The 15524-nt window shown below is 46.1% G+C and overlaps 2 protein-coding genes across 4 annotated transcripts in view; one reads left to right on the top strand and one right to left on the bottom strand.

Moving 5' to 3' along the window:
• The window catches only part of TMEM43 (transmembrane protein 43), a 268845-nt gene that overhangs the window by 111969 nt on the left and 141352 nt on the right, over positions 1–15524 (bottom strand). The gene's annotated exons all lie outside the window — the stretch shown is intronic.
• Positions 803–15512, top strand: LOC142468252 (zinc finger protein ZXDC-like). Of its 3 annotated transcripts, none has more exons than XM_075574598.1 (10): positions 803–1749; positions 3623–3775; positions 4019–4097; positions 5111–5241; positions 6775–6945; positions 7563–8254; positions 9400–9481; positions 10517–10686; positions 11083–11184; positions 15282–15512. In XM_075574598.1, the coding sequence occupies exons 1-10, from the start codon at positions 810–812 to the stop codon at positions 15486–15488; spliced, it is 2727 nt and encodes a 908-aa protein (XP_075430713.1). In that variant the 5' UTR covers positions 803–809; the 3' UTR covers positions 15489–15512. The 3 variants fall into 3 exon arrangements, 2 of the variants coding, with proteins under 2 accessions (XP_075430713.1, XP_075430714.1); XM_075574599.1 differs by having other exon boundaries at positions 12854–15512; XR_012788612.1 differs by lacking the exons at positions 11083–11184; positions 15282–15512 and adding an exon at positions 8765–8929 and having other exon boundaries at positions 10517–10572.

Genomic DNA, 15524 nt, shown 5'->3' with positions numbered 1-15524 from the left:
CTCCTCTCCATGCTGTTTCTGCTTCTCCTTGGCCCCACCTCCAGGCTCCTGACACCACCTCCTGATTGGCTGCATTACCCAGCAGCAGCCAATCCAGATGGAGGAAGCTGCCCAGCCCTGCTCAGGGAAATCCCGCGGCCCCCCATGCCGGTCAGGTCACTATGTCCAGAGAGGTAATACTGTACACATACATGTCCAGTATTACCTCTCATTTTTTACTCGACAGTGTCCAAATACAGGACAGTCTGGTTCAATGCTGGACACCTGGAGAACCTAATTTGCAGAACCATCTGGGACGAAAGGGGTTAATGCCATGCTTGTGATGTATTTTGTCGATTACAGGCTCCGGTTGTGATTATCCGGGATCATCATGATGGGTGGGACTGACAACGCCTACAGACATATGTCCAGTATTGCCTCTAATTGTTTACTGGACAGAGGGTCCAAATACAGGACAGTCCTATTTCTTAGGGTGGCAGCCATATTTAACATGGCCCTGCAGAAAACATTTCTACTGCATGAGGGCTCACACATGGAGAAGTGGTGTTGGATTATTACACAGTAAAGAAAGTGAGTCATAGTGAAAAATATTTCATTTATAAACCAGATAGGTATAACCAGGCCCAATGCTACTACACTGCCTGCTATACTATGTATGGGGGAAAAGTCCCGGCCAAGGGTTGCCAGGCAACCGTCCTGCTGGTGGAGGGATACGGGAAGGGGATAGGAGAGGGAGTGGTACACGTCATGCGGTTTTTTCACCTACCGTGTCCCTCCGCGCGCGCACTACTTGCTACAGGGATACCAAGATGGAAATCCAGGGGCCGGCGGCGCAGCCACACCAAGATGGCGGCCCCCGGCAGGCTGAGGGGAGGGAGAGGCCGTGGGCCGGAGACCCCGGGGAGGAGAGGGAAGAGGAGGAGGAGATGAAGCTCCGGGTTATCAAAGAGGAGGAGGGTGGGTCTCCCGTGTACATGGTGCTGAACCTGGGCGGGGAAGCGGCGGGTAACCGAGAACTCGGACCGCGGCCTACCACTCCGGCCTCCGAGCTGGGCCTGCCCGGGTACGTGACGGTGAGGCTGGAGAACGGGCTGCTGACGCTGGGGGGCAGCGCGGTGACCAGGGGTAGCTACGACCTGCCGGGGAATAACCCCTTACATCGGGGGCCCCACCCCACCAGCAGCCCGCGGGCCTGGGCCTCCCACCTGCCCCTGCACGGGGGGGAGGGCAGCGGCCTGGAGGACGTGGACATGGTGCTGAGGGACACGGTGGACGAGCAGGTGGCTGGCTTCCTGGTGGGGGACATGGGGGAGCTGCAGGTGAACCTGGGGGAGGCCCTGGGCCTGGCTAAAAAGGGGGTGCTGCTGGTGTACCGGTGCCCCGAGCCGGGCTGCGCCCAAGCCTTCGACCGCAAGCAGCAGCTGAAGGTCCACCTGCTGAGCCACACCGAAGGCCAGCGCCCTTTCAAGTGCAGCGTGGACCGCTGCGGCTGGTCCTTCACCACCCTCTACAAGCTCAAGCGCCACCTGCAATCCCACGACAAGCGCAGGCCCTTCTCCTGCGACGTGCCGGGCTGCGGGAAGTGCTTCACCACCGTCTACAACCTGAAGGCCCACCTGCGAGCCCACGAGCAGGAGAGCGTCTTCCGCTGCGACACCTGCGGGGAGCGCTGCCCCACCGCCGCCAAGCTCGGCACCCACCTGCGGACGCACTTTGAGCCGGAGAGGCCGTACAAGTGCGAGTTTCCCGGTACGTCCCACGGGGAGGGGGGTTTCGCTCCCCCCCTCTCTCTCTCGAGCGTAAAATGCCACGGGACGTGACTTCCCGGGGATAGAGGGATCGAGGTGGGATAGGACGAGTGGAACTCCCCGATTATGCAGAGCGATTCGTTAATTTATTATGCAGTCATAATGTTTTGTGTAGTGTTGGTTTCATTTTTTTATATTTATTTTGACATCTGTGTGAAGATCCCTGGGCATTATAAAATATGAAATGTTTATAAAACCACTAACGTTAAAACACATTGAAACCAATGGTTATAACGTCAACGTGGAATACATTGTGAGCGCTACATAAATAGATATTATTCTGGAACCAGGGTCACGTGTAGGATGGGAATGAGGCCATATAGCTTAGCTCATCCCTCTTGAAAGCACAAGTCCTTATGTATTTCTTGACTTTATTGGGAAAGCATCAGACATATAAATGCACTTGTAGATGTTGTTGAGTAGTAAGAGAGTGCTTCTCTGTGGAGTGCTTTGTATAAAGGGAAGGTAAAAACGTAATGGCCTTGCCAGGGGGTAGATAGCATAAGAGATACTCAAAAAGGGAAGAGAAATAAAGTGCGCAACTAATATATTCTTTTGTGAAGAGATAGTGATCCCATATAAATGCACCTATGTCATATACATAAATATCAACAACCTCTGGTGTTGCGAATTAGTGTCTGCAGCTGAAGAAAAGCGGAGTGACTCAGCACCCCTAGAATAACTGAAACACAAGAAACAAAAGCGCAGACGCATATAGTGAAGTAAGTTCCAATATTATTAAAGGAATAAAATGGTAAGATATCTGCGTACATCAATTCAGAATATAATAGGCATTTCATGCACTTAGGTCATGTGTTACCCGGCACCGCAATGACCGCAGGATCACTTGATCTTTACTTGACCTTCAGTGTGGAAATTCGGGCATGAAGAGCTGCTTGTACACCATCCTCGGGAGACCCTCCGTTCGCCTCTGTATGTCTGCGTAGACACCGGGACCGTTGGAGTCGCCGTCAGGCTCGCGCCTCGGAAGTTCCGTGTAAATCGCGACTGGCCGTAAAGCGATGACTGCCGTCAAAGGTAGTTTTACGTCACTCTGAACGTCCAAAAGTCTCTCAGCTTCGGCACATAAACTGATAGGAGATATCCGTAGGGGCCATAAAAATAGTACGTATATCCTATGCGTTTCGTAGCATAAGCTACTTCCTCAGGGTTGCGGTGCCGGGTAACACATGACCTAAGTGCATGAAATGCCTATTATATTCTGAATTGATGTACGCAGATATCTTACCATTTTATTCCTTTAATAATATTGGAACTTGCGTCACTATATGCGTCTGCGCTTTTGTTTCTTGTGTTTCTATAAGAGATACTCAGCCTGGTTAGGTTGGAAAGGAAGTGAGTAACCTTTGTCACACAGGAATAGTGACATGACTATGCTATCTGTGAATACAGACAGGGGAGTATGGAAAAGTCCACTTAGCCAGGGGGATAAAGAGGTTGGCAAGGCAACCAGCTACTGGCAGTGTAAAGAAAGGAATGTGTAACAATAATGTATTGATTACACAGGCACTCTCAGTTTTCAGAGCAGGGAAAACATGTAACCGAGATATAGAGCTAGCAGAGTCCCTGGTGTTTTCCCATTTCTTTTTAGGTAGGAGGTATGTTATTTTGTTGACATCCGTCACCATCACAGGCATAAAGATTTCCGGGCTGAATCTGATACCATTACCTTTACATTTAATTTACAGCTCCCACCTAGATCACTTCACAATAGTCAGTTATCACCGTTTTTATGCTGTAACAGTAGTGAATTATATTAAGTATTCCTGGTTTTCTTTTCCCTTTTTCTGTAGGTTGCGACAAGACGTTTATTACAGTGACCGCGTTATTTTCACACCACAGAGCTCATGTACGAGAGCAGGAGCAATTTATCTGTTCTTTCCCCGGCTGCAACAAGCAATATGATAAAGCCTGCAGACTGAAAATTCACCTGCGAAGTCACACAGGTCTGTACAAGCTCCGTCCGCACACGGAGGAGTCTGTCACAGCAAATAGTGGCGCCAGCAACCAAAATGTTTCTGGCTCGTCTGGTATCAAAAGTTACATTGGTGACAATTTTGTCAGCAAAGGTCTAAAGGCAATAGCCTCATCACTGAGTAATCTTTTTAACTTCCCTTAACAATTTGTTGTGGTCACCACTCTATAGCCATTAAGATATTTAGCAGTAATTGACATTTTTTTTTTTGTAGGTGAAAGACCTTTTATCTGTGACTTTGAAGGGTGTGGTTGGGCCTTCACGAGCATGTCAAAGTTATTAAGACACAAAAGGTATCATTTTTTTTTTTTTTCTGTTTTATAGACACAAATGATCTTTTGCTTATCGAAAGTACAGCTGAGATATTACTTTTTTGCTTGTCGCATTCTCCTGTTTGGGATGTGTCCAGGCTCCCTGCTATGAAATCGTGCACATTTGTTATTTAAGACGAAAACCTTTAATTACTAACATAGTACACATGTCCCACTGCAGCTCTCCATGAATAAGGGCTGGGTCCCGCTGCGTCCGGCGGCGCGCTCGGCCGCGTGAGCGCTACTCACCATTTCCTTGTAGCCTCCCGAGCCGGTCCCAGTCCCTCCTCACTGCACAGCTGACTACTTGCTGTGACGCGTCAGCCAGCAGGGGATACACAAGGATCGTGTTCCCGTGCGGCGACGCGTCACATGGTGCGCGAGGGAGCCAATCATAGACTGGCTCCCATCAACCTATGGCAAGCCAGCTAGTGATAGCCAATGGGAGGACATCATTTTAAAACCAGGAAGAGGGAAAACTTCAAACTGGCAAACAGCAGTTACAACACACACCTCCTCCCCCCCCCCCCCCCCCCCCTTGGGTTGCTGCAGTGCTGTGAGCTCTATTCTTGTGCCCCCTGTCATGGCCGTGACCCCCCCCCTACCCGTTTGGCCGCGCCCCCCCCGCTCGCAAAACTGCTCCCTACGGACCACAAATAGCTTCAAGTGCCTCTCCACGCGCCGCCTGTCTGCAGTGCGGGCGCATGGTCTGAGGCAGCGGGGACTTAGCCTAACTGTTAAACGTTATAACCACATTCCTACAGCTGAAGATTACACTAGTGCAAGGGTAGCCAACTGGTCATGTTTTCAGGATATTCCTGCATCAGCACATGGGGCTCAAGCAGGGATATCCTGAAAACCTGACCTGTTGGTGACCCTTGAGGAATGCTACCCCTGCACTAGTATATGGCTGTCCCTCGAATAGCTTGCAGTTCTAAACTCGCTCGGGTCTGGGCCGCTGGTTCTTTTAACAAGCTCTGGTTTTGTGCTCCCAGAAAACATGAAGATGACAGGAGGTATCATTGTCCAGTAGAAGGTTGTGGGAAATCGTTTACACGAGCAGAGCATTTGAAAGGTCACAGCATAACGCACCTCGGCACCAAACCGTTCGAGTGCCCCGTGGAAGGTAAATCTTTCAATGATTTCAACACAAAACAATGGCACACTTGGAAGGATAGAGAAACAGTGAGGTGTTGCTACTTTAATACCCACAATTGTTTCCATAGCGCACTCGTTTTTACATGATCCGTGGCAGTAAAGTTGTCACCACTGTATCGTTAATAAACATTTTCTTGACATAGTGGGCTAGTTGATAAACTTGGCATCTGAATCATGCACTTCCTACACAGAAAGCGGTGCGGAGCAGGAAGTAACATTGTTTCTGTCCTAGCTTTAATACAGTTGAGTAGACTAGTTCTTCTATCGTTGTTATTCCCATTAATACAGTAATTGGGATTGTGAGATTACTTCATTTAGTAAACCTTATTCTGTCTGACGCACCGAACTTTCAGAAGTTAAGCTTAACTGATAAAATAGCCTTTCAAATACTAATTTCGTTTTATAGTTCGTAAAAGGGTTCGTGGCGGAATCCATCCTACCTGTGAGTTGGGTTCCTGACTATGCCCTTAGCCCAGGCTGTGCTGAAAAGCTGTGTAATGCGGCAGGCATAAGTTTATAGGGCTCCATGTTAAAATGGATAAGAAGTAAAGCGTGACACACTGCTCATTTGTATGCCATTACCCAGAATCTCTGGCAGCAGTGGAAGCATTGTATTCTAAGTGATAATGGGAAAAGGCAGGGTTGCAGATCTGTCTGGGACATACAAATGCACCACAAGTGGTATTTTTATTCACTATCTTATTTTATCACAAATGCATTAAACCTGAGCAGTGTTTGTTTTTTTTATAAATAAGGAAGAATTAACAATAAGCAGTCCAACAAATACCAAGACACTACTGTAAATACATGTTCAAAGGATATATTGAATCCAATACAGCATCGCAGAGAGATCATACATGTATATAGAAAAATCTAATACATATATCAAAATGCAATATAAAGGTAAAAATACCTTACCACAAATAATAAAAGAATGACAGAATGACACCCTTGTGCATGAAACTCAACATTTTGGGGCACAAACTGCCCTTTATTAAGTCTAAAGTGGTGGGAGAAAATGCTCCTTTTTATGCACACACTAGTGCAGTGTTTGTTAATTAGGGACGGTCGCCATCTTTGTGTCACATGCCATGGCGTCATACATGACGTCATGACACATGACCTCGTCAAGTAAGGGTGGACGCAGGGGTCTCAAACGCAGTCCTCATGGGCCACCAACAGGCCAGTTTGTTTTAGATATCCCTGCTTCAGCACAGGTGGCTCAATCAGTTGCTCAGTCTTTGACTGTCACTGAAGCAGGGATATCCATAAACCCTGGCCTGTTGGTGGTGCTTGAAGATTGTTTGAGACCACTGTGGTAGAGGTATTCTCGGTGTGATTGTGAGGCCAAACATTTTTTTTGTATGCGTCATCACACACGGTTTGGAATATTGTCTGCTCTAGGAAACTGATGTGAGACAACGTTTTATAACATAAGAATAATTTGTTGTAATGTGTATTAGCTGTGCTCAGCGGGTTATTGCCTGTGCTTTTGTCTCAGGCTGCGGGGCCAAGTTCTCTGCTCGCAGCAGTTTATACATCCACTCCAAAAAACACCTTCAGGATGTGGACACGTCCAAGACTCGCTGTCTTGTATCCAGCTGCAGCAAGATGTTCAACTCCAAGCAGAGCTTGAAATCCCACATGGTCAAACAGCACAACTTCAGCCCAGGTGAGTGCGATAACACTGGCACTGTACAGGCGGAAGTGTAAATCATCGCTTAGATTGTAATCTAGTGATAAAGTGAAAACTCAATTCTCGTGTTCTGTTTTTGCTGCTGTTTTCCTTTGTGTGTGTGTGTTTAAAAAAAGAAAATGGGATTGGAAATTGTACTTTTGTCTAAAGTTCTGCTTCAGTGATTTTAATCAACACCGCACACAGAGTTTTGAGGACAGACCTGCTCTGATATGGATGCAGCTGTTACATACTTAAAAAATGCTTTGTTATAGTAACAAAATAAACATGTAGATTTATACCGTTATAGATCATTTGAGGCGTCGGGTGAGCTGATACTTATATCTATGCATATATGAAGTTAATCTTTATTGCTTTCTGTTCCTATTTGTATCGTTCATTTTAGTGAATGCAATGGTTAATCTCATTTGCATGTTTTTTATAGACCTGTTAAAGAAGACTAAACAGTTAAAGTATGGCCTCAGACAGGAGTAGAGGATACGAAATTCCAAATGCAATAATTAAAAAATAAGATTTACATTAATGTAGCTAACAAAAAATAAGTGACTTCACCATGAGAACGACAGTGCCATGATGACCCATTTGTATTGTAGATCTTCTGACCCAGCTGGAAGCCACAAGCTCCCTCACACCCAGCAGTGAACTCACAAGCTCGGTACAAAGTGACCTTAGCAACCTGGACCTCTCCTCTCTCTTCACCAACGTGTCATCGAACGGGTCGGGGATCTCAGCCGATCTGACCCTGGTTAATTCGGGAATACTGACCATCGACGTGTCCTCTGTGGGATCTACTTTGGGAGGGAACCTATCGGTCAGCAACAACTCTATGGTGCATCCTGTTGACCCATTGGTGCTGGTCTCTACCAATGAGAACCCACACAGCTTGGACAGCTCCCTCCTGCTGGGAGCCGCAGCCTCCATCCTCCAGCAGGGCACTTTACACCTGGAGGACGTGCAAACTGTGAACGCAGAGGCTTTGGGCTCCCTTGCGTCTTTATCCATGAAAGGCTCCAGCCAGGACCTCCACGGGCTGACCTCCAGCAATAACCTCACCATAGACACGGCCACTCTGATTCCCTCGGTCAGCCTCGGGGCGAGCAGCTCCATGCCAGAGTTGCTGACACAGACCAAAGCGGAGAGAAGCTTGCTGCCGGGCTCAGAGGTCGTAGGTCAGCAAGAAGGAAGTAAAGTGGTGACGCAGTTCGTGTTCCCGAATCCCACAGGCGGTTATAGTTCACAGAAGGAAATGGATTTCAGCTCGGGGTCCGGGAGCTCTCTGTTGTTGGTATGCTACAGCCGTTTATCTGAGAGTCGGGATTTAGGCCGCGGCCATAGTGCAGCAGAGGTCGCAAGCGATGTTGCTGGCGCCGAAAACAAACAGTAGTACTCAGATATGCATGTCTATAGTGAGCGCGCGCTAGCACATGCATGTGACAGTGTGACCAAAAGCAGAGGAGACAAACATGTTTGTGTCCGCCGGGTGACGGCCGGGACGCATTAGCGGTTCGCCCAATGAGGGTGACCGAGCTCCGTGACGTCACGGCCGTGCCTCCCATTGCGCAACACTACAAGCCACGGATCTCTGCAAGTACAGGCGCGCGTGACGTCACACGCTCGCGCGCCTGTAATATGTCCGAGGCCTTAGATGGATACTTTAAAGCAGCAAACCTGACGGCTCGTCGTCTTTCTGTTTGTTTTTGAATTGGGTTTTATTTTATTTTCTCCCAATTTTTTTATTTTTTTGCATTATAGGAATACATAAAATGTAATTTTTTTTTTTTTTTTTTTTAAATAGGACTGGAATTATGGGGTCCTTTGGAGCTGAACCGCTCTGCAGAACGCCAGGTTCCCGAGATAATTACAGTTTTCGGTGCTGGTGTTTTCCCATACTGGGAAGTACAAATGGCCAGCCAATCGCGGGCCAATAAGATGTTGCAACCAATGATGTGCACTGAAAGCTGTAAGTATCTCAATAACTAATAAATATGGGGGTTCCCATACTATACCATTGCTGCTTTTTAGTTACTTTTCTTTTCGTTAATGGAAAAATAGGTTGCCAATTACCTAAAACAGAGTTATTTTATCAGAAACCTTCACAATTACATTACGTAATTCTCCTACCCGGGGCATGACATCGCTTGTTCTAGTTTTACCTTCCAGCTTGTTTGATCTCTCTAAAATGATACGTTATATATTTCTCTTAATACCGGGCTCCTAAAATGGCCCCCATGGCGCCTGTGCTGTGCGCAGTGATGACTGACCTGATTGACCGGTCAAGTCACCGCTGCTCAGTGAAGGGAGCAGGAGGCAGAGGCGAGCGAGGGCTGGAACAACTAAAAAAAGAAATGGTGTTGCATGAAATTGTTGCTTGTTAAATACCAAGAAATACCTTTTATCTTTAATAAACTCTTTCTGTCTTCATGTTACCAGGAGAGCGGGGGGTCGGCAAGGACTGATTACAGAGCCATTCAGCTGGCCAAGAGCAAAAAGACCGGAAGTGTGAGCTGCACAGGTGAGAGAGCTCAGGGACATCCTGTGCGCTGCAGCTGGTATACCAGTAACATTACCAGCAGTAGGGACATTCACGGTAGGTCAGACGTTTGGAAAACCATGTTTCGTGACTGTCAGGACTTATCGAACAGGAGTCATGGGGTAACAGTACTGGACTTTTGAGGGGGGGATCTGTTTGAAGACACAGTACCAGATCCTGATTTCCTTGCCCATGTCCTGCAGGACTTTTGTCACCAGCTACTTCAAAAGCATAGATCAATGTTATTTTTGTTATTAATTATAAGGGGTGGGGGGGGGGGAAAGTTATCTTGCGAATGATAAAATATGTGTTAATTCGCATAAACAGCCTAATGCATACAAGAAGATTGATTCAGAATATACAATATTTGTTTTATAAAGGGCTATTAAACGGAAGATTCAAAAGAGTGGGGGGGGGGTTGCAGGGAGATTTGTATGTGCAAATGGTTGGAGGGGAAATGGGGGAGGGGAAAATCCTGCTCAGCTCAAATCAAAGTTACTTACTAGAGAGGTGCTATCAGGGTTAATACATATGTGTAGGGAGGGGAAAGAGACCAGAACCCTATGTGATGCACTCAACTCTACTGATATGAAAATAATAAAGTTTTATTAATATCTATTAAGGTAAACATAGAAAAAAGTTTAAAACCTAAACAGTGTACTTGAGAGATCCTAGGTGTGGATCTATCTTAATGGTCAGATGGCAGTGGTAATCACCTTTAAATAGCCATATAAGCTAGACTGGACTTGCAGTCAGATACAAATATAAAACACATCGCACTTGAACCTGATAGCTCAAAAAATGGACACTTTATGTACTATTATCCTGAGGGAATTCAGGGAGTTTAGGTTTTAAACTTTTTTCTATGTTTACCTTAATAGATATTAATAAAACTTTATTATTTTCATATCAGTAGAGTTGAGTGCATCACATAGGGTTCTGGTCTCTTTCCCCTCCCTACAGATTTGTATGTGATTAGGTTCCCTTGTTTAACTGGTTTTTTTTACCTTGTTAAAGGTACTTCACCCACACAGAGGAAAAGCAAAGGAGGAAAACCGAGTGCGGCGGTGTCCTCGGCCGTCGGGCAAGGCGGCCGGTTTTGTAGCAACGTTGTAATGCCTAATGCAGGGCTGACATTGCGAGACCCAGCCACCGGGGCACAGTATGTGCAGATTCAGCTGCTGCAGGTAAGAGAACATGTCTGTATGGTCTGAGCTGTGGGATCCTACCAGGGAAGAGGCTCGCACAGCTGCGTGTATCGAGCATCGCTGATCCTCACCATCAAGAGCTTACAATCTAATTTTCTGTACCTGCAGCAATGGAAAATAAATCAATTCCCTTTTCTCTTCTTGTGACAAACTCAGAATACACCTTTTATTAATGGTGTCTATTACGCTTTGCCCCTTGTGTAACAGATTCTGAGAAACGGCTATAAGATTGCAATGCCTTGCTTGCTTTGTCATGTAGTGGCAGTATCTTAAGAAGTCCATCCTAACTTATATAATATCAGTTTCCACTTTTATGGTATCCTAATGTCTACAATTCTTTCCCCCCTTACTTTCCAAACCCGATGTTCTCGTTAGGACGATCCACCGGGTGATGGAGATTTACCTTTCCAGCTCCGCTCTCAGTCCCCAGCATCACACGCTCAGCTCACTGTTGATCTACCTGTGCACATACTTCAGGTACGAATCTTTCATACACTATGTATACTATACTCTGTTATAAATGTGTACGTACTTTTTAATACCTTAAATATACATGCATAATTGGGAGGTGTGTGTGTGTGTGTGTGTGTGTGTGTGTGTGTGTGTGTGTGTGTGTGTGTGTGTGTGTGTGTGTGTGTGTGTGTGTGTGTGTGTGTGTGTGTGTGTGTGTGTGTGTGTGTGTGTTTTCCCAACAGTTCTCTCTCCTTATTTCAACAGACCTCTTGTTCTTTTGCCATGTCTCTTATATGTAATAATGTGGGATTTATTTCATGGAGAACAAGTTATACATGGATGCAGTTTGTACATGAGCTTTACTGATCTCACAAGTCACCTTCAAAAGGCCAATCAGCATCTGGATAAAGATATATTACTGACTAATTTATGTTTATAGGCCCAATATACAGGTACCTACCCACCAGTCCCTTAAACCTGCACTGCCACCTGTGTTACTGAGTAAGCAGCTGTCTTGAGGTCTGTGGCGGTAATTATACTGTATTTCCTCGATTTTTAAGATGCACCTTTTTCCCGATTTTCACATGTCTGAAATCGGGGTGCATCTTAGAATCAATGTATTAAAACAAAAACGGGTCTACTAAACCCCCTCTTTTCACTTACCATGTTTCAGGAGAGGTCCCATGTCAGCGGAGGATGACGTGGGCGGCGGCAGCAGGAGAGGTCCCACGTCTGCAGAGGATGGAAGATTTACAGTGGGCGGGAGTGTGGCGGCGGCAGGACAGGTCCCAAGTCTGCAGGTGAATGAAGATAAGATGACGGCGGGCGTGCGGCGGCGGCAGGAGATCATAATAGCAGGAGAGCAGCGGCATAGGGGAACGGCTGAGAAGGAGCGCACTGTAACCCCCGGAAGTTGACCGGTGTCTGACTTCCGGTTACAGTGCGCTCCTCACCAGCCGTTCCCCTATGCCGCTGCTCTCCTGCTATTATGATCTCCTGCCGCCGCCGCCGCACGCCGCTGTCTTATCTTCATTCGCCTGCAGACTTGGGACCTGTCCTTCCGTCGCCACATTCCCGCCCACTGTCCATCTTCCATCCTCTCCAGACGTGGGACCTGTCCTGCCGCCTCCTGCTTTATCCTCCGCTGACACGGAACCGCTCCTGAAACATGGTAAGTGAAAAAGTAATTTTACTCGATTTTTTTAAGAGCCAAATCGATGGCGTCTTACAATCGAGGAAATACGGAATATACACCAAAGCAACCGTTCAGGTCGTCACCGGATGGTAAACGCCTAATTACATAAATGGGGCTATGGCTGAAAAGGACCCGAGCCGCCACTTCAGAGTATACAGAGTTAACCCTTATGCCATTTGCAGTGCCTGACCACCAATAAGAGGTTTGTTCCGGTGGCCAATGTATATTGCGGACAGCTAGATTTTGGTGGCAGTTATTGGCCACGTTTTCTGAACTACCCCAATGTATACATATAGTTTAAGAAAATGAGCAAGGTGCTCCTTGAATATCTAAATAAGGCTAAGCAGAGAGCACTGCTATCTCCTGCACTGCAAGTGGGCCAGCAGGTTGTTACAGCGCAGGGAAAGGGTTAAGTGATCACTGTTCCTTCATCTATAAGCCAAAGACTGTAAAATAAGAAACATTTCTACCCAATTAATAATTGTGTTCTTGCTTCAGGAGCCTCACACTTCAACAGAAGACGATGCAGCTTCTGATAACTCCCAGTTCACAGGAAGTACGATAAACTTGCAGGACCTGGAGTAATCCAGACTTGGGATACCAACAGGAAGAAAGCGTGGTCTTACCCAGACGTGGATACTAACAGGAAGAAAGCGTGGTCTTACCAAGACGTGGATACCAACAGGAAGAAAGCGTGGTCTTACCCAGACGTGGATACCAACAGGAAGAAAGTGTGGTCTTACCCAGACGTGGATACCAACAGGAAGAAAGCGCGGTCTTACCCAGATATGGATACCAACAGGAAGAAAGCGCGGTCTTACCCAGGCGTGGATACCAACAGGAAGAAAGCGCGGTCTTACCCAGACGTGGATACTAACAGGAAGAAAGCGTGGTCTTACCCAGGCGTGGATACCAACAGGAAGAAAGCGCGGTCTTACCCAGACGTGGATACCAACAGGAAGAAAGCGTGGTCTTACCCAGACGTGGATACTAACAGGAAGAAAGCGTGGTCTTACCCAGACGTGGATACTAACAGGAAGAAAGCGCGGTCTTACCCAGACGTGGATACCAACAGGAAGAAAGCGTGGTCTTACCCAGACGTGGATACCAACAGGAAGAAAGCGTGGTCTTACCCAGACGTGGATACCAACAGGAAGAAAGCGCGGTCTTACCCAGATATGGATACCAACAGGAAGAAAGCGTGGTCTTACCCAGACGTGGATACTAACAGGAAGAAAGCGTGGTCTTACCCAGATATGGATACCAACAGGAAGAAAGCGTGGTCTTACCCAGACGTGGATACTAACAGGAAGAAAGCGTGGTCTTACCCAGACGTGGATACTAACAGGAAGAAAGCGTGGTCTTACCCAGATATGGATACCAACAGGAAGAAAGCGTGGTCTTACCCAGACGTGGATACTAACAGGAAGAAAGCGTGGTCTTACCTAGATATGGATACTAACAGGAAGAAAGCGCTGTGTTATCTGAAGCAGCGATGTGTCCCTCATGGAAAACCACCTCATTTTTTAGCATCGTTTTCTCTCTTAGATTTCAGTGGAATCTCAACTGAGAATAGCAATTCATTATTTGGGGTCCACAACCTTCAAATAGCCTGCTTGGGTTACATTGTAAATTGTAGCCTTTCTTCAAAAGGAGCTGTGTGTCCTGTTACAATGTGACACTGTAGTGAATGTAATACACTGAAAACATTGTGCTGTTTCTTTGGTGCCTAGAACCTTGTCCCTAAGAGGAGGCAGCTTATTTGTGGCACCTTATAAGCGCTATGATAATTCAGATGTCGCCTTAACTTCAGTCCTTGGCAACTTTCTTTTCGCAGATAACCGATAATTAATCATGTAAGATTGGCAAACGTTTGCAAAGGAACGAGCACTGACCTCTGAAGAATGTCACCCCGTTTTCGCAGAACCATCGCTACTTTTTTTAAATTAAGGTTTTTTTATTGCACGTTGCCAGATGCAGAGAAATGTGGACTCATTCCTGCACTTCTAAATGTATCATGGATTGTCCTCAACAACCTTCTTAAGCCTCTCCATTGATTGGAGACTTTGGTTCACAAAGTAGAGGAGTTCGTCAGTCAACAAAACAAACAAGTTTGCCATATTCCTTGCCTGTGCAGAATAGCTGCATATTGGCTTAATACAGGGGTGCTCAACTCCAGTCCTCAAGCCCCCCCCCCCCCCCCAACAGGTCGGGTTTTAAGGATATCCTACCTTCAGCGCAGGTGGCTCAATCAGTGTCTCAGTCTGCGACTGAGCATTCTGTGCTGAAGCATACTCTTCGACTGCACCACTGGTTGAGCCACCTGTGCTGAAGCTGGGATATCCTGAAAACCTGACCTGTTGGGGTGGGGGGATTGGATACTGGAGTGAAGAACCCCTGGCTTGATACATAGATGTACATTGTAAATGACTGTTTTGGTGGTTATTTGATTCCAGGAATAATCAGATAGCTACATACAATGCCTGTGATGCCTTTAGCGGCACACTTCATGTTTAAAAACAAATACGTGAATATATACATCTGATCTCTACTTGCTGCCTAAAATGCCCACATTAAGGATGTTTCGCGCAAATATGCAGATTATAAAGAGAACGAACTGAAATATGCTGCGTTTAAGCATAACGATCAGAAATCTCTGCAACTGTACTGTGTACCTACCTCCACGGTGCAAGCGTTCAGCGGTAAGTGGTTTACAAATGTCTCACAGTAATGCATTGTCTGCTTAAAGGAATTCATTTTCCAATCGGCTACGGACGTATTTGATTCACAGGTTCAAAAGGGGGAAATGTCACCGTTTTTTGTAAATTATAATTGCACATATTTATTTGCGTGTATATTGCAATAGTTCGTGTGGGATTATGATTTTTGTTTCTGTACTTTTATGTATATTTTTTTTTTGTTACAGGTGGTGTACAAATGTATATTTATATTTTTTGTTTTCTTGGTTTTTAACAAGCTTGAAAAGGTTACCTGTCCCGTCCTTGTATTTTGTATGGGGTTGTTTCTGATGAATGAAGACGCATTGAACAAACTTCTGCTTCAGTCCTCTGTAAATATTTTATTCCTTTCTAAACGCACCTCATTTTGCTTAGAAAATGTGATTCTTCAATAAAAAAAAAATATTTTAAAAAATAAATCTGTATCGCTG

The sequence above is a fragment of the Ascaphus truei genome, chromosome 17 (assembly GCF_040206685.1).
Source record: "Ascaphus truei isolate aAscTru1 chromosome 17, aAscTru1.hap1, whole genome shotgun sequence".
Taxonomy (NCBI): domain Eukaryota; kingdom Metazoa; phylum Chordata; class Amphibia; order Anura; family Ascaphidae; genus Ascaphus; species Ascaphus truei.
Note: the sequence above shows the minus strand (reverse complement) of the source record. Positions and strands in the feature narration are given on the sequence as shown.